This window comes from Bactrocera dorsalis, chromosome 4, assembly GCF_023373825.1.
Source record: "Bactrocera dorsalis isolate Fly_Bdor chromosome 4, ASM2337382v1, whole genome shotgun sequence".
NCBI classification, from domain to species: Eukaryota; Metazoa; Arthropoda; class Insecta; order Diptera; family Tephritidae; genus Bactrocera; species Bactrocera dorsalis.
Genome location: NC_064306.1, coordinates 20,924,470 through 20,948,795, shown reverse-complemented (window position 1 = coordinate 20,948,795; position 24,326 = coordinate 20,924,470). Strand labels below are relative to the sequence as shown.

The 24,326-nt window shown below is 36.7% G+C and overlaps 2 protein-coding genes across 10 annotated transcripts in view; one reads left to right on the top strand and one right to left on the bottom strand.

Moving 5' to 3' along the window:
- LOC105227736 (fibroblast growth factor receptor 1-A) overlaps positions 1-24,326 on the top strand; it is a 64,425-nt gene that overhangs the window by 10,652 nt on the left and 29,447 nt on the right. Inside the window, exons 1-2 of one of the 9 annotated variants that reach the window (XM_049454827.1) lie at positions 9,882-10,131; positions 16,250-16,502. The exons of 2 other annotated variants lie outside the window; for them this stretch is intronic. The gene's annotated coding sequence lies outside the window, so the exon portion shown is untranslated. Of the gene's footprint in view, positions 1-3,839; positions 3,967-9,880; positions 10,564-16,249; positions 16,503-24,326 lie in introns of those variants that run through there. 6 more of the 9 variants (XM_049454829.1, XM_049454833.1, XM_049454831.1 and 3 more) reach the window with 6 other exon arrangements.
- LOC125778245 (uncharacterized) lies at positions 12,090-22,369 on the bottom strand. The gene is made up of 3 exons (XM_049454941.1): positions 20,803-22,369; positions 18,592-18,726; positions 12,090-13,756 (listed from the first exon to the last, which is right to left on the bottom strand). Exons 1-3 carry the CDS (start codon positions 22,367-22,369, stop codon positions 12,090-12,092), a joined length of 3,369 nt encoding a protein of 1,122 aa, XP_049310898.1.

Below are 24,326 nucleotides of genomic sequence, written 5' to 3'. Positions count from 1 at the left end.
CCTGGCAAATCAACAAATGACCAGATATTCGCCATGTGGCAAATTTTGGAAAAAACTCGTGAAAAGAGAATCGGCACTCACCATCTCTTCGTCGATTTCAAAGCTGTCTTTGACAGCACGAAAGAGCAGCCTTTATGCCGCGATGTCTGAATATGGTATCCCCGCAAAATTAATACGGCTGTGTAAACTGAAGTTGAGCAATACCAAAAGCTAAGTCAGGATCGAAAAGGACCTCCCCGAGCCGTTCGACACCAAACGAGGTTTCAGAAAAGGCGACTCCCTATCGAGCGACTTTTTCAATCTACTGATGGAGAATATAATTCGAGCTGCAGAACTTAATCGAACAGGTACAATTTTCTATAAAAGTGTAAAGCTGCTGGCGTATGCCGATGACGTTGATATCATTGGCCTTAACAGCCGCGCCATTAGTTTTTCTTTCTCCAGTCTGAACACTGGAGCAAAGCAAATGGGTCTGGCAGTGAACGAGGGCAAGACCAAACATCTCCTGCCATCAAACAAACAGTCGTCGCACTCGCGACTTGGCTCTCACGTCACTGTTGATAGTCATAACTTTGAAGTCGTAGATAATTTCGTCTATCTTGGAACCAGCGTAAACACCACCAACAATGTCAGCCTGGAAATCCAACGCAGGATTACTCTTGCCAACAGGTGCTACTTCGGACTGAGTAGGCATTTGAAAAGTAAAGTTCTCTCTCGACGAACAAAAACCAAACTCTATAAGTCGCTCATAATTCCCGTCCTGCTATATGGTGCAGAGGCTTGGACGATGACAACAACCGATGAGTCGACGTTGCGAGTTTTCGAGAGAAAAGTTCTGCGAAAGATTTATGGTCCTTTACGCGTTGGCCACGGCGAATATCGCATTCGATGGAACGATGAGCTGTACGAGATATACGACGACATTGACATAGTTCAGCGAATTAAAAGACAGCGGCTACGCTGGCTAGGTCATGTTGTCCGGATGGATGAAAACACTCCAGCTCTAAAAGGGAAGCAGAGGAAGAGGAAGACCTCCACTCCGGTGGAAGGACCAAGTGGAGAAGGACCTGGCCTCGCTTGGAATATCCAATGAGCGCCACGTAGCGAAGAGAAGAAACGACTGGAGCGCTGTTTTTGACTCGGCTATAATCGCGTAAGCGGTGTCTACGCCAGTAAAGAAGAAGAAGAAGAAGATATCAGCCAATATGTGAGTTATCCTAATGAAAATAAGAGAGCGTGTTTTACTCATAACAGTATATCTTTGTGCCTAAATATTCTGAATGCAATAGTTTACAGTTCTTTTCTCTTGCCTGAAGTTAAATCGAATATCCCAGCTGGCTAGTCATGGCAGTTTAGACCCTTATTTTTAAAGTCTTGCGTAACAAAATGTATAAATGAACATTTTCGCTTCCTCGGCATACATTTTTTCATTACATGAATATAAACTAAGCGAGATAAATATAAAAAATATATATATATATAAATGTAGAAATATATACATACTTGTATAAAAATAAATAATCAGGATGAAGAGAAAAGCTGAAATCCATCCGTCCGTCCGTGAGTTCGTGAGTCCGTGCAAGCTGTAACTTGAGTAAAAATTGAGATATCTTGATGAAAGTTGGTATACACAAAAAAACTATCGAACCACTACCATCGAAAACTTATAAAGGGCCCGCCCTCTAAAACAATTAATGTACATAAGCCACTTAAGCCATAACAACCAAATTTACACAGCACAAAGCTTGTATGAACTCATATATATCATAAACGAGGTTTGACAATTAAGTAATGAGACTGATTTTATTGCCGCGCTTGTGGTAAACCTGTGACTCTTCCCTTTCTCTTTTTCCGGCATCCCTCCCCTCTCCATTGATATATGTACCATCGCTCTAGCTTGTTTAGTTCGCCTGCTGCGTCAAGTTGAGTAGACGTGTGTTTGTAGTGCTCGTCACAAAAATGGAAAAACGAAATCAAGAGCAACGCGTCGCGATAAAATTTCGCGCAAATTTTGATTGGGCGAAACAGCTTCAGAAACGTACGCTAAAATTGTAAGAGTGTATGGTGATAGTTAGTTAGTCTTATTCGTGCCCAGGTGTTTCGATGGCACAAAGAGTTTAAGGAGGGGCGTGAAAGCGTGGAAGACGAGGCACGGAGTGGGAGACCAGTCGAGGTGCGGACTGACGCGAATGCGCAGCGTGTTCGCACATTAATCCGTGAAGATCGGCGTTTAACAGTTCGAATGTTGGCCTCGGAACTGAGTATGAACCGTGAAACAGTCAGACAAATTTTAACCAACGATTTTGGGATGAAAAAGTTGTGCGCGAAGTAGTTGTGCCACACCGCCCTCAGCGTGTTCTAGTATTTGACCTCTAAAGGATCGCCGTGTTGCAACAGCCGCCTTATTCGCCCGACATGTCACCCTGTGACTTTTTTTGTTTCCTAAAACAAAATCGGTGATGAAAGGAACCCATTTTGAGTCGATTACGGACATCCAGGAGGCCGTGACGAGAGTACTCGCGGACATCCCAGTCGAAGCGTTCCAGAAATGTTACAAAGCATGGAAAAGGCGCTGGAATCGCTGTATAGCTGCCCAAGGGGACTACTTTGAAGGGGATAGCAGAGTTGTCGAATAATTTTCAAATATACGGTTTTTATACAGCCGTTGAAAGCTAATTAGAAACGACACCTATTTTGAAGTAAATGATGTTATTTCCCAAAAAATCACTTAATTATACTGTATTTTCACTTACTTTACTGAAATCTATATTAAACTTAAACTCTAATAGTAAAAGTTTTGTTTAAAATTCGTTTTTGTTTTGAAGATTTTAGCAAAAACATGTGGAATCAACGGTTTGAATGCGACAACTAATTAGAAACGAAAATATTTTGTCAACAAAAAATATTACGAAACCTTGCTTATTTTCAGTTAGTATTTTGTAGGTTATCTCTTTTATTTTAATATTGCTTCACATCAATTCCGAATTTACGTTATAAGACTCTGACAGCGCCCCAATGGTGTAGCTTGCCATGCCGTTCTAATTTCATAACAAAGAACATCCATATTTGAAATATTTTTGGTGCATATGGCTCTTTTAATATCACCCAGGATTTTCGTAAAGTATAATATTTTCGATTACACCCGAACTTAGCCGTTCTTTACTTATTTTAATCATAAATTTACGCATCTTGCAAACATTGCTCCATAGTAAGTCTGTTCCTTGTGAATTGACAGTTTGATCAAGGATAAGATTTTCATCAGCGCTTTCTCAAGACACAGCAAGTATACATAGAAAGACTCTCATTAACACATACCGTTGGTCTAAATGGGATATCGAGCAAAAAAAGTCAGCGCAACTGGCAAAACTTCATTTTGCCGATGAGTTTTTTAGGCAAAGAATGCGACAAGCTCCGTTCCCGTTTATTTCAACATGTCCAAGGAAGAGACTAATTTTATCGAAATAAGTACCTACTAAAGGAGACTAATCGTTTTCACATTTTTATGGCCTAGTCACTTTTTACATCCTTTTGGGCAAATAATGATAACAGTCTGATTTAAACAATTAATCCACATATAAATTAAATGCAAAATAAAAATATTGTTCACTTATTTATTATAATAAAAAATTCTAAGTATGTTTAGAAATTAAATTCCTTTGTATATTTATAAGATTAGAATCTATTCAAAGTTTGAAATTTAAATTCATTTGTCTATTTACATACATATATGATAAGAATGTGTAATACTAGAAAAGTTTAAAATTAATTAAAAGCTAAAAACAAGTTTATATTAGTTTGTTTTTCCCTATATATTTTATTAAAATGTTTCCTTTCCTTAGGCACTCTTCAAGCGTCAAACTTTTTAAGGGTAGACCGCAATGAGATCAGCATACTGCCTTCGTTCATACCCCATGAATAAGTTCTGAAAAAAATAACAAACCCTGTAAAGACTATTTACGCATGTATGTAAGTGTCAACGAATTACCTATTTTACTCTTTATTGCGTTATGGTGACTCCCAATCGCATTAACTTTTATATTGTTTACGAGTTCTCAAGATGAACTGGAGCTCCACGTTCCATATTTTCTTTATAACAGCTTTGAACACTCTGTTCAAAATTTTAGTTTTATATAAATAAATACGAAAAATAATTAAAATGGTATACACAAGTTTGCAAGATATGGATAAGAAGAACTTTATCCTCAAATATACATTAATTTGTTTTCTAAATCATCAGAAAATGTTTTACAGGACAATTCATTACGAATTGCCCATAATTTCAGTTTTTCTTGAAGAGGTACTTCCTAGAGAAATTTGGCTCATTCAGAAGCGCACAAATCAACATCACACAACCTTAAAGATTGATTTCAATATTAACTAAGCACAGAAATTTTATAATTTCACGACAAACGTACAAATGATTTCGAAACGACTTAACATAACTATTTTGAATTCTAGTTAACGACATTTTTTCCATTTTTTAAGTTTCCTTTTACAATTTTTTGTAAAAAATTGAACCGTACTGCTTACCAAACGCTTTCAGGATTGTTATCTGCATTTTAAGTAGACCGATTTCTTTAGCCTTCCGTAAATCGCAGTCCTGATTTAGTATCGAACGTAAACATAATAGCAACTGTCATTCAATTAGCCTTCCGCAATAGGCATGTTCACATTTTCTTTAAATGGCTGTTGCTAATGTAGAAAAAAGTAACAGGCGAGTAGGGAGGAAAGGGTTAAGTTCGAACATTTTACACTGTTGCAACTTGCAAGAATCAAACCAAGGGAAATACTTTAAGATGTAAAACCAATGATATAGGGTAAAGTCAGCCGGATGTTCGAAAATCCGGGTAATGGTTATAGGGGGTTAAGTTTTTGTTCAAATTTAAAATGGAATAAAGACACACTGTCACCATTAAAACACGCTCTCCGTCTTTCGTTGAGATAACTCAAACATTGGCTGATATATCCAGCACAAAATTACTTCGCAGCTTGAAAATCTTTATATTAGGTATATGGTCCGATTCGGACAATTGTTGGCATACAAACATACCATTGTCAGAGAAGGATTATCACTAAATTTCAATTATATTTCTCACACCTTGATCGATATTTTCGGTCAAAAGTCAATTAAGAGACTGGGCTCCACATATTCGGTACCTTGGGTATTGAACAATTTTGGTTGGATTTGGACAATTTTTGGTCAAAAGGTGCCCTATTACTTTTTACTTATTATAATTGGCGTAGACAATTGGATATTCCAAACGAAGCCGGGTCCTTCTCCTATTCACTATAAATCTTTCGCAGAACCTTTCTTTCGAAAACTCGCAACGTCGACTCATCAGTTGTTGTCATCGACCGAGCCTCTGCACCACATAATAGGACGGGAATTATGAGTGACTTATAGAGTTTGGTTTTTGTTCGTCGAGAGAGGACTTTGCTTCTCAATTGCTCACTCAGTCCGAAATAGCACCTGTTGGTAAGAGTTATCCTGCGTTGGATTTCCAGGCAGATATTGTTGGTGGTGTTTACGCTGGTTCCAAGATAGATGAAATTATCTACGATTTCAAAGTTATGACTGTCAACAGTGACGAGAGAGCCCAGTCGCGAGTGCGACGACTGTTTGTTTGATGACAGGAGATATTTCGTGTTGCCCTCGTTCACAGCCAGACCCATTTGCTTTGCTTTCTTGGCCAGTCTGGAGAAAGCAGAACTAACTGCGCGGGGTACGCCATCAGCTGTACACTGTTATAAAAGATTGTACCTGCTCGATTGCTTATTATTACTGCAAAAATGTATTCCGTTATAATATTTACTTTTTAATTTGTGTACTGGAATGTGAAAGAATCAATTGGCATTTTAATTTGTATTATATGGGAAGTGGGCATGGTTGTAGTCCGATTTTGCCTATTTTCGCCATGTAACATAGGATGGTTAGAAAAATGGGGTCGGATTTAGTATACCGTCCCACGATTTCGGGAATGAAATGGGTATGGTCGGATAGAGGAGTTTCTCCAGATCACGAGTATGTATGGTTATAGCCGCAGGAAGCTTATAGTTTCCGAGTTATTCGCGTTTAAAGTTGAAAATTTGCAATATTTTATTTACATATTTTCGATATATAAAATTAATTTTGCACTTATATTTTTGAATTTTATATACACTAACACATCACTTATTCATTTGCACACATTTATTTTATATAATATAGTGCAAAAATTGCTTTTAATATACATTTAAATTATTGTTGAATTATTATTATTTTAAAATAACAAATAAATTACAAATTGTCAAATAATCAGTCAGACTAGGGTTATTTTTTTTGAAGCGCGGCCGAAGGCCGCCCACGCAAAAAGGAGTTATACGCGAAGAAGTAGCAATGTCATAGAGGGTATGTTAGTTAGGTTAGGTTAGTATAGTAACACTGATTATTTGACAAATTTACAAATTTATTTTTACAAATGATGTCGATGAGGTAACACTGATTATTTGACAGTTTGTAATTCATTTGTTATTCTAAAATAATAATAATTCAACAATAATTTAAATGTATATTAAAAGCAATTTTTGCACTATAGTATATAAAATAAATGTGTGCAAATGAATAAGTGATGTGTTAGTGTATATAAAATTAAAAAATATAAGTGCAAAATTAATTTTATATATCGAAAATATGTAAATAAAATATTGAAAATTTTAAACTTTAAACGCGAATAACTCGGAAACTATAAGCTTCCTGTGGCTATAACCATATATATCCTTGATCAGGATAATCTCCTCTATCCGACCATATCCTTTTTATCCTTGATATCCTGGGACTGTATACTAAATCCTTCCCGAAAAAATGATACGTACTCAGTTTAGTCGAAATCAATAAACATAGTGGCCAAGCCCCCTTTTTAAAACATTTACAGGCAGGTACCTGTGCTACTGCAATCGCCTGTGCAGTATTAGTTATGACATTTAATATACTTTCGGTTAATGACGATTTGTGGACTCGAATTTTTTTATACCAAGGAAACTGCGCACCAAGTTTCAGCAAGATATTTCAATTTTTACTCAAGTTACAGCTTGCACGCACGAACGGACGAATGGACGGACGGACAGACGGAGAGACAGGAATTTCAATTTTTCTCGGCAAATAAAATTTCCTACAAATTTGTCACGCACATTTTTTCTATAGCTCCCGTCATTTACGAGATATATACAAAAACATGCGAAATTCTTCGAAAAATCGGGTTTAGAGCCCCGTACTACCTCGCCGGTGGGGTTACGACTTTGTTGCACTGGGCACTTTTGTAGAGTGAACTATTCTGAGAAATATGCGTGTAAAGTCAAAGCGATGCCATAAAATACCTGTGATCTGTAGGAATTTAAAGATAAAAACTCACGATTTAGTGTATTTTCTATGGAAATTTTTTATAGGGTTGGTCCAGTTCTTAATGTTAATTTTAAAAGATAAAATTTTCAGGGAATTTTTTTAAGGTATTTTCAAAGAAATTTTGTGACGGGACTGAAAAAAATTAACAGTTCAATAAAAAACACCCTAATATATATATATAATCCTATATCTATCTCGACTAATTTTAGGTGATACATACAAGCGTTAGGTGAAGAAAACTATGTAGCAACTGGTTGCACAAGTATAAAAATCCTGGTATAACCACCTTTTCGACCTTAGCAATTTCTGGCGAATATGAATAAAATTTGCCGATTACATGGTATTTACAGCCATATTTTCTTCAACAATCAGATGGAACCTCATTACAATTTTCGAACTTTTGATTTACTCGTACATACATAATAATGTACACTCATTGCATATTCCTATTATTTACCTAAGCGATAAGTTAATTTCCCTCAAATTGGCAACTGTTGCTTTTTAGTAATTGAAATTTTATTAAGAAGCAGTAAAAGAAGAAAGCGGAATTTCTTTTCTAGTGAATTAGCGTTAGCCGGCATTAAAAACCAGAATCCCGTTATCCGTGTGATGTATCAATATTCTCTGACAATCCACAATTCACGGATGTACAAAACAAATGAACGCCGAGAATATTAAAATAAATTTAATGTAAAATTATCTTATACTGAAACCACATTATGGATGCCCCGTAATTCGTTCCTTAAATAAACATACAAAAGAGTTTGCTTTTTAGTATTTTGTATAAGCGACAGAACCTTTCCACCAGTAATGCTTAGTCAAAAAATGTTGCCCATTTGACCCTTTCTACATATACATACAGATGTTGACGACTAATTAAAATTCCACCCTTTTTGTAGGTGGCTGATAAGTATAACAATAAACTGTTTCCCCCAAAGGTCTTGCCTTGTTTGTGTTACTCTATTTGCTACTAAATTCGCTCAGTTTTGTAGTTGTACAGTTAAAGTACTGTTAATTTTTTACCACATAGTATATGCGTTACGTTTTAGAAGGTAAATAATTAGAAACAGTTGTTTAAAGAAACTAAATTACACACGGTACTAATTTTTAATAACAATATTACTAATTTCTGGTAATTATTTGTTTCGAAGTTGTTGTTTAAAATATGATAAAATGTTTTATTTAATCTTTGTAATGGGGAAACGCAACAACTGTACATCTGACCTACGTAGCAACATTTTTGACCCTCGTCAGGCTGGAAAAGCTTACAAAAAAAAAATGCTGATCAAATGCTCAATAAAAATTGTTTTCAATGCCCTTGACCATATACAGAATTTTAAACTATTTCCAATATTGCATGCAAAAAATACCCAGAAATATGCAACAGAAATACACCGCAGAATCACAACGATATCCCGAAGAGACCCAAAAAAGAGTTCCACTGACATTCTACGAGAAATTGAAGTCGAATGTAATGTCCAAATATCCATGAGAACAATTTGCCAACTCTTATTGGCTTTAGACCATAAATCAATGGAAATATGCCGTTTGGAGCGATTAAACTAAATGAATCGCATAGGTCCTGATTTCATGCATAGTTAAGTATTGCGGAAGATCATGGTTTGGAGATGTTTTTGCTGAAATGGTGCTGGTCCGCTCCATAAGGTTGATAGAATTTTAAATAAGAAGAAATACGTTGGCATCCTAAAGTATAGAATGTTTCCGAATTTTAAATGAATTGTTTGTATTAAAGTTTAAGTTTATCATCTATTTCAATAAGATACATGACAAACACTGTAAAAATACGTGATTTATTGGAAAATAACATCATTTACTTCAAAATAAGTGCCGTTTATAATTAGGTGCCAACAACTGTATATGCATATACTACATGTAAAATATACCTATAACTTATATGATTTATTTTGCTAATCGTCTTGTCCATACTCATTTTTTTGAAATTGAACCAGTCCAAGTACATACATATGTTAGATATATATCCGCCATTATAAGAGTAACTGGCATTCCTAATTAAAGACGATGTTAAGCCAACGCAGCATCCCTATAAGAAGCAGCAACTCTGCGTCAAATTCTCACTTAAATTCTAAAATTAGTACAAAAGAAATAAAATTCAAACGAATTAATTTATTAATAATACTTTCATTTCATTTGTACAAGCATTAAATATCGCACGTCAAGAAACTTTTAGTTTTCTTCTTAACGCGCTCTCAAAATCAAATTTTTCAACCCCAGCGTTGCCGTCGCGTTTATTTTTGTAGGGATGTGCCATACAAAATCTATGGGCATGAGAAGATATACACTAATTTATCGATGCCGCTTTTATTTAGGGTCGGCAGTAAAGATAACAGTGCTTAACAGGTCTACCAGGTTAGGACAATTTTACTGTTAAAGACTCTCTCTTTACTCTAAGACTTGTCACAAAATGTTTGCCTTTCTGTTGTAAAAGAGATTTTGAGGCATGCGTACGTACATGCACTCAAATTTAGTACATTGTGATACACTTAAAACAAATGAAAATCGTTTGGTGTGGCGCAGTTTTACGGATGCTACAGCCACAGCAACATCAACGGCATATCGCCCGCAAAGCGTGCACTGAGCGGGATGGCTGCATACTCTTTGTACGTGTATCGGGTTTAAAAATCAAAAAGTGCATATCACCAATAAGTGTAAAGGCTACAGCTTTTCAGCACTGCCGAGTGAGCTAGTGATTTGGTGACCGAGTGTAGTAAATAGTGAGAAGAACAATCTCCTTTAGATAATATTTGTGTGCATGTAGAGCAAAGCACTTGTTCGTAACTACTGACCCATATATGTATGTACATATATGGTAGCTCATATGCACCGAAGTTATAGGACGTGCTCTGGATATTCTCTAATATTATTTATGTGTATGCGTTTAAAACGGAAGTGCATTGATTATAAAAATCTATAACTACGGATTAATATTTGTAAAAAGTTCTCGGTCAATATACTATAACTAACCTAAGAAAGACTGACAACATACATACATATGTATATGAAATGTTCATAAATTACAAAGAAGTCAAGACAGGTCAAGTTCAAGGCAACTCAAAGAAAGAATGTATCGCGATTTCATATTTGCGCTTAATTGCATACTCGAAATTTTGCTGCTTCACTACAATCTAAGGCAATTTAATGAAGAAGTAAATGGATACATTTTTATAATATTCTGCGAAAACATCCAAATATATTCGGGAGTAAATCGACAGTTGTTGCAACTCACTACTGTGAAACTGTTAGGGATTGAATAAATAACTAGATAAACATAAACAAGAATTTCCCAAAATTTCCAAAAAGAAAGTCGTACGTTTCTCTTTATGCAGAAATTAATGTTTATTTTTGGATTTTAATAATCAGTAAATTATTACTTTTTCTTAACCCTAGACGGTCATCCTTCGTCACAATGACTACGAAATACGAGTATTTTATTTTCATTGTAAATATGTTTTTAATTGTTCGTGTTGATCTCCGCTTTCGTACAGCGATATAAGTTTTCCTTTTTATTTTTGACCTGTATTTATTAATAATGAAATAAATAAATAAAAAAAATAAAATTGACGAAGGATGACGTTAATGTACAAAAAAAAAGGATGACCGTCCAGGGTTAAATGCCATTACGCTGTTTTACAAATATTCCAAACCATATCCCAAAATGATTCGGTTTAAAAACATTAAGATATTATTCTAAAAGAAAAAGTGTAAATTTTTACGCTTTAAAAAAAACATATTTTGGTAGAATTGATTGCTTGTAAACAACGAAAAATTAAAAAATTCTTTTGACAAATCAAAACAAAATGTTTGAAATTATATATCAAACTGTTTGATTTGTAAGATCAAACTTAAACTCAACAAAGATTTTAGTAATCCTTACCACTGGTGGGGGGAATTAAAAAACGTCTTTAGTCGAGCTGAGAATATTTCATTCTAGTTTTATTTATAAATTTGGAAACCTTATATACTATTTTTCAAAGTATCCTAAATAACTTAATATATGTGTATGTGTGTGTGTTCATATGTATGCAGCACATTGTTTATGCTACCTGGTAGTGTATTGTTTTCTAGTGCATATGTTATGTGACCTTGGATTTGTTTTAATGTGAGTACATTTACAAACAGTTGTTAAAATGTATTGTAAGAACCCATGGGTCATCATATGCAAACATCCTATCTTTAGTAATATTTGTGTTATTGTTTGTTGAATGTTATTGTTTTGCATGACAATGCATTTTAAGTATGTTTATGTATATGTGTGTATGTTCAATATATTTGAACATAAATATCTAATATTAGTGGACTGTATCAATAGTAAGATTTAATAATTGTGAAATATATATGTAAAAGTTTTTAAATATGTATAATGTTGTTGTCCGTGCTTTGCCGGCAGCGACGAACATGTTCATTTTTTGAACATTCTCCCGGGCGACAAAAGTAACTTACAATTTGTGATCGTGTCATGTTCGCCAACTAAGTGACGTTCACGATGACTACGAGCCTTTCTATGTTGAATTAGTTTGTTCATCACTATTTCTGCTAATTCGTTACAACGGTATCCTGATCTAATTTTAGTGGACTGTATCAATAGTAAGATTATTTCTTATCTTATTTAACATAATATATAAAAGGTTTAAATATAATATTGTTGTCCGTGCTTTGGCAGCAACGAACATGTTCAATTTTGAACATTCTCCCGGGCGGCAAAAGTGACTGCTGGGAAAATGATTGCAGCTTGTAGTCGTCGTTTGGTTTTTAGCTTGTCCGTTTGTTTTAACGCAAGCTGCCATGGTATTAGTAACTCCCAAATGGTTGTTACTACATCCGCTTTTCCAACTGGATCTATTTCGGCTATTTCAATAGTTTCATTTACTTTTATGTCTCTTTTATTATGGTCCTTCTCCTTTTCTTTATCGCGTTGCTTATCCTTCTCCACTTCAGGTTTCTTTGATGCATCCTTCTTTGTATCAATAGTTTTACGTTTGTCGTCTCTCGTCTTAGAAGTTGTGTCTCGTATCTTCTTGTCTTCATCTTTTTTTGTTTTAGTATTATCCACTTTACTGCTTTCGTCTTTCGGTAATTGTTGTATGTGTTTGATTGGTAGACATGCCATCCGTTTCTTCTTCTTGGCCTTTGGATTCAGTATTGCATCTTCCATTGTCATACCTCTATCGTCAGCGTCTTTAATTGCCATGTCTTCATTTGGCTCTTCATCAGGCGGTTCCAGATCCATTCTTTCATCTGTAAAAAAATAACCCTCTTCCCTACTTCCTCCGAAGTGAGGACTCTCCCGGGGAATAAAATACCTGTTAACGTCTTGTCTTCCAGTTGTAGCTCTCCAAGATTCCTTTTGCCCTTTTGTTTTGTAATTGATTTTACGAAGAAAGTCCTTCTCCTTCTCCAACTTGATATCCAGCTCTGACTTCAACATCTCATTGTTTGATTCAAGCAATGATATTTTGCTCTGCAAAATGCCACGTTCCTCAGCATCACGCATTAGCTCCTCATTATGTTCAGTCAACTTGGAAATCTCCTTCTGTTTTAACTCCAACACACAATGCAAACTATCCGCTTCACTTTGCAGACGCGCCAGTTCCGATGGCGAACTAATGCCACTGCTGCGATCCAGGGTCTCGTTAAAGCTGCGCTGTGAGGATCGTAAAACCGAAATCTCATCCTGCGACAGATTTAACTTGTCACGCAACTCGCGTTCCCTATTCTCATTGGAAGCTCTAAGCCCATTGAGTTCCTTTGTCAGCGCTTGCACTCGTTCATTCAAGTTATGTTCTCGTTCTGTGGCCGCCTGGAAGCGGGCGGCGTAGGCATTTTCAGTGCTAGTCAATTTTTCACACAACTCTTGCTCGGAAATCGCCAATAAATTGAAACGCTCTTTTAATTTGAGTTCGCGTTGTTCGGCTTCATCGAGTTGTTGTTGCTTTTGTGAGAGTTTGTTATCAATTTCTAAGCGATACGAATCGAGTGTACGCTTATGTTCCACATCTTGTGCTTCCAGTTGTGACTCGAGTGCTGCGAATTTTTCTTGAGCAAAAGCTTGGTAATCGGAGAGACTTGTTTGTGCCTTCTCCATTTCCATTTTGAGCTGTTCGTTAAATTGTTTGCGCACGTTATCATATCTGTGTGCCAGTAATTCCCAAGCAGTGTTGTAATTTGCACCTGATTCCGTTATCAGGTGACTAACCATTAGTCTAGCATCTCCTTGAAGACAAGATTTTAAATAGCTCATCTTTTTGGAGTTACTAATGTCCTTATTATTATGGACATACTCCTCGAAGAGCTCTTTGAATGATTGCCATTCTCGGAACTCCCCTGAGAATATTTGCAATTCTATTTTTGGTAATTCCAATATTTTCATTTTTATTAAGTTGATTTCCTTTTGTTTTTTTAATACACGTAAAGTATTGGTGATTTCAACAAAAAGTTCTTCTAATCCTAAAACATTACGTGGCTTTTTGTACTTCATCGCCAATTTGGCGATATCCCCCTCCATGCAGCTCCAATAGAACTTGAGACGGTGTTCGTAATTTTCAATTTCAGTTTCGTCTTTATTATTTATATTTATCTTTGCATCTGCAATTGTAGATTGAATTCTTTTCGATCTTCTTTCAATTGCCTGCTCTATAACGCCTATCATTGTATCTGCGTCTTCTACGCGTAGCTTCTTCTCAAAAGTGATCCTTTCTACGCGTAGATCGCCTTTCCTTTGTACCATGTCCGCAGTGTTCGACATTTCAACTATTTTTTTTTAATGAACTGTTCTTATTCTTTAAAAAAAATAGTTGGAGGTTATTGTTTTGGTCGCCTGGTTGACCTTGCTGTGCCTCGATTCACAGCCGCTGAATATATAATTTTTTAAATAAACAGTTTTACACAGCGTTTAGTTTCGTACTAAACGGCTTATGTGATCATATAAATATGCGGGAATATGAACCCGTCTTACAATTTCTGTATTAATTTGCCTGTGTAAATAACAGGGCTTTTACATTGCCTATATATATTCATATATATATGGACTTTTACAATATATTGCCTGTATTTTCTTTCATACAGGTCTTACTTGCCTGTATTTTCCTTATACAGGTCTTTTCTTTGGCTGAGCCAACAATCCGGCTCGAAGGACCAAATGTTTGAAATTATATATCAAACTGTTTGATTTGTAAGATCAAACTTAAACTCAACAAAGATTTTAGTAATCCTTACCACTGGTGGGGGGAATTAAAAAACGTCTTTAGTCAAGTGAGAATTTATTCATTCTAGTTTTATTTATAAATTTGGAAACCTTATATACTATTTTTCAAAGTATCCTAAATAACTTAATATATGTGTATGTGTGTGTGTTCATATGTATGCAGCACATTGTTTATGCTACTTGGTAGTGTATTGTTTTCTAGTGCATATGTTATGTGACCTTGGATTTGTTTTAATGTGAGTACATTTACAAACAGTTGTTAAAATGTATTGTAAGAACCCATGGGTCATCATATGCAAACATCCTATCTTTAGTAATATTTGTGTTATTGTTTGTTGAATGTTTTTGCATGACAATGCATTTTAAGTATGTTTGTGTATATGTGTGTATGTTCAATATATTTGAACATAAATATCTAATATTAGTGGACTGTATCAATAGTAAGATTTAATAATTGTGAAATATATATGTAAAAGTTTTTAAATATGTATAATGTTGTTGTCCGTGCTTTGCCGGCAGCGACGAACATGTTCATTTTTTGAACACAAAACATGCATGAATCAAATATGTTCTTAGGACAAGGTTTCTCAATCAAATACGAGTACGCAGTGGTGTTCATGATAGCTCGATTTTGCACTATTCGCTAATTTTTTGTAAATTATTTAACGTCCACATTGATGTACACACATACATATGTATGTATATCAATAAAAGAAACGATCTGGTGATCTTCTATTCGCAAAATAAAGATAAATGTACAGCCCACAAATGAAATATTAACCTATTGAGCAGGAAGATATCTGTTATACGTCTTCCGCTACACATGGAAAACGGTCAGCATCTCTATTTTATGGAGAATACCGTTCAAGAAAAGATTTAATGACCCGCAAAAACCACACTGACTGAATTTTTCAACCTTTGAGTGAACGTTTCGTAAGGACATTATTACACTTTGAGATATGCATGGAATAGCTCAAAATCATCTTGGTGTTAAAGCATCGGATGCTCTTAGTCGTGTTTACGCAGTATATGTCAAGAGTTTTTATTGCTTTTGTATGCGTATGTTATTACATTATGTACATATATTTGAATTCGTATAAGCTTGATGAAACTTAAAATTTTCATTGATCAAGAACGTCAAACTTAAAGAGAAATATGTAAATCTCGACAACGCTAAGAATTTTATTGGGTCGAAACTATGAACGTGGCTATGGAAACATTGTTGGAAATCACATATCTTACTCAACCAAATTCGGTACATAAAATTATCCATACATTCTTATATTACCGGGTGAAGTTAAGCGAAATTGAATCTCAAATTTCGCAGATTGAAAATGACAAACATTGGGTTGAAACTGTGAACGCGGCGTGGCACCGCAAAGCTTTAGGTGATATCACATTTCTGCTGATTTACTCTCCTGTTTCTATCATATTTCGTACATAATATTATCCTAACATTCCTAAGTAACAGTACGAAAATAAAGTTAATAGGATCACGATCTAGACCAACTTTATTCATAGTCAGAGTAGACGGTTTATCAGGAAATCCGTTACATTTGATATGAGATTTAGGAATGCCAAATAAAGTCCCAATTAGATAATTATTTTAATGATTCAATAACTAAAATTAGACCTGGAGCAACACTTTGAGCACTGTCGGAAGAGCACGATAAAATTAGGACTGAAGTTGATGAGCTCTTATGATTGTTCCGAAATAAGAAGTTCTCAACGAACTGCAAAACTGTTGAGAACACATGGTTATCATGAAAACCTTAGATAAATTGAAGCAAATCTTTTATTGGTCGACACATATATGGAGAGAATGGTCAATTGCCTCAAGGCCGAGGTCCCGGAGCCACCGTCAAAGCAATTAACACAATTCGGGTACGCTATTTAAGTGAATTGCTTTGGATGTACATAGCTGGTCCTTTAAATTAAAAAAAATGCGTTATGATAGTAAAAGACTATTTCAACAAATGCCTTAGGTATACCCAATCCCTAATCAATTTAATGAAGTAGTAGGGGACGTACGAGGTTTGACAATTAAGTAATGAGACTGATTTTATTGCCGCGCTTGTGGTAAACCTGTGACCTTGAAATTCCATTTCTCTCTTTCCGACATCCCTCCATTGATATATGTACCATCGCTCTAGCTTGTTTAGTTCGCCTGCTGCGTCAAGTTGAGTAGACGTGTGTTTGTAGTGCTCGTCACGAAAATGGAAAAACGAAATCAAGAGCAACGCGTCGCGATAAAATTTTGCGCCAGATTGGGCGAAACAGCTTCGGAAACGTACGCTAAAATTGTAAGAGTGTATAGTGATAGTGCTCTTAGACCCGGAAACCAAACGCCAAAGCTCACAATGGTTGTCTCCGCGCGCCCCCCGCCCGAAAAAAGCTCGCATGAGCAAGTCGAAGGTGAAAACGATGATTATTGCCTTTTTTGATAGCCTTGAATCGTCCACAAAGAATTCGTTCCACCGGGGAAAGCTGTGAATCAAGTCTTCTATTGCCAAGTACTCGAAAGATTGCGAAAACAAGTCAACAGGGTGCGCCCAGACATCACTCGTAACTGGATCCTTCATCACGACAACGCGCCGTGTCACACCACCCTCAGCGTGTCCTAGTATTTGGCCTCTAAAGGGATCGCCGTGTTGCAACAGCCGCCTTATTCGCCCGACATGTCACCCTGTGACTCTTTTTGTTTCCTAAAACAAAATCGGTGGTCATTTTGAGTTTATTACGGGCATCCAGGCGGCCATGACGAGAGTATTCGCGGACATCCCAGTCGAAGCGTTCCAAAAATGTTACGAAGCATGGAAAACGCGCTGGAAATGCTGTATAGCTGCCCAATGGGGCTACTTTGAAAGGGATGGCAGAGTTGTAGAATAATTTTCAAATATACGGTTTTTATGGAATCAGTCTCATTACTTAATTGTCATACCTCGTATTCATAAACAAGTGGCTAACGAGATATGATGTTCCAATGGAATTACATTCTGATCAGGGAAAGAACTTCGAACTACCGCTTTAAGACAAGCGCCTAACGCTAAGGAAAATTGCTATAGGTCTCGATTGGAATCGTCTGCGGTGCCTTAAGTGATTTTCGGTTTAAGTTAATTTTTAGCACGAAATTAGCGAAGGTTGAATAATTGTCTAACATCTTCTCTGCATCAACCTCTACTCGACGTCTTTTTGGAAGATAAGATTCAGGGCTTGTGGTACCAGCAGAGATAGAGAGATTGCCAACTCTCCTATCATTTGAAACTGGGAGCGTACAGATTTTGTCATTTGACTGAATCGGGTAGGTTTGACGTTTAATTAAACGATACGGAAAGTATATATGTATGTAGGAATTCTCACCTTGTCAGCGGCTCTCCAAGCAAATAAACCAGTGTTAGGTTTTATGAAAAATATTTATTTAGAATTAAGTTTAGTTTTAAAATAACTTCTTTACAAACTTCTTTACTTCTTCTTTCCGCTGCGGTCTAACTCGTAATGTCCGTTCGTCTTGTCTTTTAAAAATGTTCGAGCCGTCGTTTGTCGTGTTTCGTTAAGTCATTGCTTTCTCGTCAAGTTTAAGGTGAGTACACAGTCTTCGTCAGTTGTTCGTCACGCTACAACCAGCACTACATTCGGCCGTCCTGATCTCATTCGCCCCCGAATGAGTTGGTCCATCGTTTCATATATTCTGCCACTGTAGATGTCTTTCCCGGCCCTTCATGGTCTCCTACTTTTTCGACCTCATACCGCCCATGGTTGAATTTCTTCACAACTCTATATGGACCTAAGAATTTTGGTTTTAATTTTAGTCCACTCCCGAATTGCGTTCTTTTAATCGCCACTAGATCGTTCGGTTCATAACTCGTTTCCTTTCTACGCCGCAGATTGTACGACCTGCGATTCTCCTGCTGAATTTGCGAAATATTTTCCCTAGCTTGCTTCCTTACTAAGTCGCGATCTTCGTTCAACTCACCTACTGCTTCATCATCTAAAAGTTCTTGTAGCTCTGGCATATTGGCCATACGCATGTCAAGTCCAGTTAATATCTTGAATGGTGTCTGCTTTGTACTTCGCGGAGGTGTGTTGTTTATAAACTGTTGTACGCGATCTATGTGTTTGTACCAATTTGTAGGTGTCTCTGTGCACAACTTTGATAACATGGGAACCACTACCTTGTGCATCCTTTCTACTTGCCCATTTCCCCGCGGCACTCCTGTGGTTATAAGCAAATGCTGAATTTTCTCCTCCTCGCAGTATTTTTTGAACAAATTCGAGGTAAACGCAGTCCCCCTATCAGAAATGATGCGCTTTGGGTTACCGAATATAGCTGCCTGCTTCTTTAGCCTCTCTACTACTGCTTCTGTTCCTGTATTCTTCGTAGGATACAACCACACGAACTTGCTAAATGCGTCTACCACCACCAAAATGAAATTATACGACTTGCCGGTCGTCTTCAGTGGTCCAACGTGGTCAATGTGATAGGTTCCTAAAGGTTTGTCTTCTTTATTTATCGTATTTAGAAATCCCTCTTTTTTCCCACTCTTGGATTCATTGACGATACATTCGATGCAACTTCGTACTATCTTGCCTACTTTAGCATTGGCTTGAGGAATAAAAAACGTCTTTTCTAAAATATCCTGGGTTTTTTTTATCGAAAAATGTCCCTGTCTGTGCGCCATTCTAATGATTTCATCCTCCATAAGACTTGGTACTACTATCAACTCCTTCTCAGGATTCTTAAAAAGGATGTCATATTTAACGTAAAAGTCCTCATACTCGTCTTTTTCTAAAATTCTGCGAACTGCTTTTGTCCATTCGTCTTTGAGTTGTGCCTGCTTAAGTTGATACTTTAATGAGTCTTCTAACATTAAACAATACACCCTACTCAGCGCGTCAACGTGTGCCATTCTAGTCCCTGCCCGGTGCTCGATTTCGTAATTGAAATCTTGGAGAAACAACGCCCATCTCGCAATTTTTGGGGGTATATCGTTTCTCCTAAGGGTCATTGTGAACGCGTTGCAGTCAGTAATGATCTTAAATTTTATTCCTAATAAGTATATCCTCCATTTTTTTAGGGCCTCGATGATAGCTAAAACCTCTAGCTCGTACGCTGGGTAATTTTCCTCCACCGGCTTTGTTTTCCGGCTCATATATTGCACCGGATGCAGTTGTTGGTCAGTTGGGTCCCTCTGCAATAACATACCTCCATACCCATACTTACTGGCATCAGTATGGACTTCCGTATACGCGTTCTGGGAAAATAGCCGTAATACTGGCGCTTTCTGTAACTGAGCTTTAAGTTGCTTAAAAGCTGCTAGTTGTTCTTCTCCTAATCTGAAAACTACGTCCTTCCTCAACAAGTCTGATAATGGTCTTGCGATAACTGCAAAACCCGCTATAAACCGTCGAAAATAAGACGTTAACCCCAAAAACCTCTGTAAGCTCTTCTTTTCTGATGGTAAAGGAAAATTTTTAACCGCGGTAGTTTTTTCTTCGGAAATTTGTATAGTGCCATTTTCGATAACGTACCCTAAAAACTCCACTCTTCGCTTTAAGAACTGACATTTCGTCCACCTTATTTTCAGTCCGTACGCGGCGCTAACCTGCAAAACCTCTTTCAACTTCTCTAAGCCCTCGTTTTCGTCTTTTGAAGGAATTATCAAATCATCCATATACGTAATCACTGTACCTTTTTGGATTAATGCCCTAAAAACAGCGTTTACATATCTGCAAAATACAGCAGGTGAGTTTGAAATACCGAATGGTACCACGCAAAACTCGTATTGCCCATCACTAGTTACGAATGCTGTGTATTTCCTCGATTTCGGCTCTACTGGCACATGGAAAAACCCATTGGACAAATCCAATGTCGTGAAAACTCGACCCCCTTGCAGCCTATCTAAGACATCGTCCATTACGACCATTGGAAAATTATCCCTTATTATCTTCTTATTCAGTTGCCTGTAGTCACAACATAAGCGCTTTCCTCCATCTTTCTTTGGAACAACAACAATAGGCGAAGCAAAGTTGGAGTTGCTAATTTGTATTATCCCGTCTCTTAGCCATTCCTCAATTTGCTTATCAACAAAACAACGATCTTCAAAAGACATTCGCCTAGGCCGCTGGTAAACAGCTACTTCATCTGACAACACAATTTCCATTTTTACGGGTGATACACATTTACCTGTCGTTGTATATCTGTTTACTAAATTTTCTACATTCTTAGCCAGACTCTTCTCTAAATGCTTCACATCCATTGTCTTTATTTCCTCTAATTCGTTCAAGCTCATGACATCGAACTCTTGTATCCACTTTTCTGGTGTGACTACTTTGGCTTTGGAATCTACCTCAACTGTTTGCGTTTGATTATTGTTAACTTTCGGCTTATAAGATAAACTTTTATTTTTAAAAACAACTTCCTCTTCTGTTAAAACGATATCAACATCCTTCAGAATAGCCTTTCCTATCATCCCTGCGAATTGAATATCATTTTCTTTGACTACATGAAAGGTGACATTTAGTGATAGTTCATCTACATGCATCAAAGTTTCAAAGCTGCCTATGGTCTCAATGACATTAGCACAAGCACTATAAAGCTTCCTTCGGTCATTAGTCAACTTATTTCCGGCCCCACTTAATAATAACGTATCGTATCGAATCAAATTTAGTGAACATCCTGAATCAATAAGTGCCTCAAATCTAAAATCGTTAATCATGACCGTCTTAAAATGTAACTCGTCCCGAACGCTATTTATAAACGGTTGAAAAATATCGTTCCTCAACATGTTGACCGTGCTCGGTTCTTTCTTTGGGTCATTCGTTTTTTTATCTTTACTCTTGCATTCGAAAGAGCGATGACCCAATTCGTTGCACTTAAAGCATTTGAACTGCTTCTGTGGACATTGTGCAGCTATATGCGTTTTATCTCCACACTTAAAACACCTTCTAACCGATTCCTCTTTTGGCTTTACCATTGATAAGTTACTCTCTTTCCTAGATTCATTTGTGCCTACTTTACCTAACCCTGCATTAGATTTTCGTATCCTTTCATACACTTTTATCTGCTCTTTTAAATCGTTTATATTCTTTGCTTGATACAATAAAGACTTATTAAATCGTGAATCCGGAATCCCCTCAATAAAATAATCAATGACACTGGCCTCGTCTAGATTAATTTGTTTGCCTATTTCCATTAGGCTATATAAATATTCACGTAACGTTTCATTCGAGTGTTTAAGCCTATTTTTCAACAGCTTATGAACATCTGACGAACAAAGCTTAGCACCGAATTCAGTAATTAACGCACTTTTTAAGTTTTCCAAATTGCTTACATTGCTTTGACTTCTAACGAAAAGCTTGGCTGCTCCACGTAGAAGCTGCTTGCCATAAACAAATCTTTGCAAATCGTTCCACTTTACTATATCTGCATTCATCTCGAATTCGTTTACCCAAAACCGAATATCTACCGACCCTTCACCAGTAAATGAACTAACACAATCACCTAAATCTTTAAGAGTAAATAGCTGTTGCCGCACAAAGGACTGGGAAGACTGTGGAATGTTGCATTCTTGAACGTCATCGTATATCGACCGACTCAACTCATCATCGCTTGGCTCATTTCGTGACAAGCCATAGTGCTGCAGTAGTCTGTCCTGAAGTTCTCGTTTTTGTCCAGTAGTCGAAATACCAATTTCTCTCAACTTGTCCTTCAGTCCATTAACTGTCAAAGTCATTAAAGTGTTTAAGTCCATCTTAACAACTTATATTTAGACCTTGTTGTAACAAGTATAAAAATACAGATGCTTATAACTAAAAAAAAAAGTTTATCAAAAGTTGCTTAGAATATGTGCATGCGTATACATAAATACGTATATAGTTTAAAATACTGCTGGCGATCACTTATATTACTCGTAGTTTGAATTTAATAAATGATGTGTTTTTTATTTTCTATATTTCTGTCTTTTTACTGCATTATCTATAGCGTAGATATTATTCTCACTGTTTGCGTTCTTCAATTGCTTCTTTTCTTTCAGTTTGACTGAATCTAATAAGAATTTATTTCTATTCCCACGAATAGTTAGTTTGCCACTTCTTACTCTTTTCTTCCTTTCGACTACTTTAATATCAACTTCTTATATCAACCTTCTTTAATAATGCACTTTCATTATTCTTTATGTTTCTATTCCATTCAATATTGCATACTACATATTTCTTTTACGTTCAGTGTCTGTACTCTTACATCTTATTTTATGTTCTTCTTTCTTCTTCACGTTTCAACTTGCAACTTTTTTTTTCTTCACAACTATTCTGCATTGAGAATTTGCCTTCTTACAATTTATTTCATGTACTTCTTACTTCTTGCTATACACCTTTACACTTCTCTATTTTCTTTTCAACATAAACTCTTTCAATTATTTCCAGCTTTAATCCTCTGATATCATTTTCTGTATTCTCTTTCTACTGCATGTACTTACTTTCTGTTGGTTCTTCTGCTTCTGCTTCTTCGTCTTGTTTAGGCTTTTTCTTTATTCTCCTTCTTATTCGAATGGTGTCGGTTAATTACTCTGGATTTTAAATAGGCTTCTGCTCTGCTGCTACGAATGCTGCTTCGGCTGCTGCTGTTCTGCTTCGGCTGCTGCGGCTCTGCTTCGGCTGCTATTGCTCTGGAATCTTCGCTGCTTTTTGGCGTCACTTCGAAAGTTCGCTGAAGTTGTTCTGCTTCGGCTGCTGCGGCTCTGCTTCGGCTGCTATTGTTCTGGAATCTGCTGCTTTTTGGTGTCACTTCAAAAGTTCGCTGAAGTTGTTCTGCTTCGGCTGCTGCGGCTCTGCTTCAGCTTCTGTTGCTCTGGAATCTTCGCTGCTTTTTGGCGTCACTTCGAAAGTTCGCTGAAGTTGTTCTGCTTCGGCTGCTATTGTTCTGGAATCTGCTGCTTTTTGGTGTCACTTCGAAATGTGCGTTATTTGTTGATTTATGCAACTATTTCGGAATTCCTCTTTCTTTTAATCCACTTCGTTGATGATGATTGCGTCAACTTTCGCTGCTGCTAGCTCACGTCTGGGTGAAATTCCTGGGCGAGCCCCCAATTTTGTAGGAATTCTCACCTTGTCAGCGCCTTTTCAAGCAAATAAACCAGTGTTAGGTGTTATGAAAAATATTTATTTAGAATTAAGTTTAGTTTTAAAATAACTTCTTTACAAACTTCTTTACTTCTTCTTTCCGCTGCGGTCTAACTCGTAATGTCTGTTCGTCTTGTCTTTTAAAAATGTCCGAGCCGTCGTTTATCGTGTTTCGTTAAGTCATTGCTTTGTCGTCAAGTTTAAGGTGAGTACACAGTCTTCGTCAGTTGTTCGTCACCCTACAACCAGCACTACATGTATGTATTTTTCTTTTTTAATGGCGTAAAACCGCTTACGAGGTTATAACCGAGTTAACAACAGCGCGCTATTCGTTTCTTCGAGATACTAAGTGCAGTCAGGTCCTTCTCCACTTGATATCTGCAACGAAGTGAAGGTCTTCTTCTTCCTCTGCTTCCCCCAGCAGGTACTCTTAATTCTCTGAACTATGTCAATGTCGTCGTATAATACGTACAGCTCATCGTTTCATCGAATACGATATTTGCCGTTGCCAAAGTGCAAAGCACCATAAGTCTCTCACAGAATAAGGTCCAATCAGTTTGTTGGCAGTAGGCTTTAACCCTACTTTATTCT

Excerpts from the sequence above, each read along its gene's own strand:
- LOC125778245 (XM_049454941.1), bottom strand. The coding sequence starts at position 22,369 with ATGGACTTAAACACTTTAATGACTTTGACAGTTAATGGACTGAAGGAC. Across the intron at positions 18,727-20,802 it reads AAACAGATATACAACGACAG|ATCGCGTACAACAGTTTATA; the intron begins GTAAATGTGTAT and ends ACAAACACATAG. Across the intron at positions 13,757-18,591 it reads TTTAGATGATGAAGCAGTAG|AATTGCAAATATTCTCAGGG; the intron begins GTGAGTTGAACG and ends TACCAAAAATAG.